This window comes from Sinocyclocheilus anshuiensis, unplaced genomic scaffold, assembly GCF_001515605.1.
Source record: "Sinocyclocheilus anshuiensis isolate Anshui unplaced genomic scaffold, SAMN03320099.WGS_v1.1 scaffold21, whole genome shotgun sequence".
Taxonomy (NCBI): domain Eukaryota; kingdom Metazoa; phylum Chordata; class Actinopteri; order Cypriniformes; family Cyprinidae; genus Sinocyclocheilus; species Sinocyclocheilus anshuiensis.
In genome coordinates, this window is record NW_015536472.1 from 243,124 (window position 1) to 243,617 (window position 494).

The 494-nt window shown below is 54.3% G+C and overlaps 1 protein-coding gene across 1 annotated transcript in view; it reads right to left on the reverse strand.

The window, feature by feature from the left end:
- Positions 1-494, reverse strand: part of LOC107701064 (striatin-like) — a 49,282-nt gene that overhangs the window by 24,132 nt on the left and 24,656 nt on the right. Inside the window, exon 4 of the mRNA XM_016503019.1 lies at positions 328-409. Within this exon, the coding sequence (XP_016358505.1) occupies positions 328-409 (82 nt within the window). The remainder of the gene's footprint in view (positions 1-327; positions 410-494) is intronic.

Sequence of the window (494 nt, forward strand, 5' to 3'; positions counted from 1 at the left end):
TGTGTGTGCGTGTGTGTGAGTGCGTGTGTGTGTGAGTGCGTGTTTGAGTGCGTGCGTGTGAGTGGGTGTGCGTGTTTGAGTGCGCGTGCGTGTGAGTGCGCGTGCGTGTGAGTGCGCGTGCGTGTGAGTGCGTGTTTGAGTGCGTGCGTGTGAGTGGGTGTGCGTGTGAGTGCGTGCGTGTGTGTGTGAGTGCGTGAGTGCGTGTGAGTGTGTGTGTGCGTGTGTGAGTGTGTGTGTGTGAGTGGGTGTGTGTGAGTGGGTGTGGTGTGTGTGTGTGTGAGAGTGTGAGAGAGTGTGAGTGTGTGTGTGAGAGTGTGTGTCACTCACTGTCTCAGCAGCTGTCGTCCCTGTTTCCAGCTCAGCTGACTGTTGGGCGGTTCAGGAAGAGCCTCGTTCTCGTTGCCGTCATCTAAAGGTCAAAGGTCAAACATAGGACGACAGTCGCCGATCACTCACAGACTCTTTTTTTTTTTTTTTTCCAATCACACCTAAAA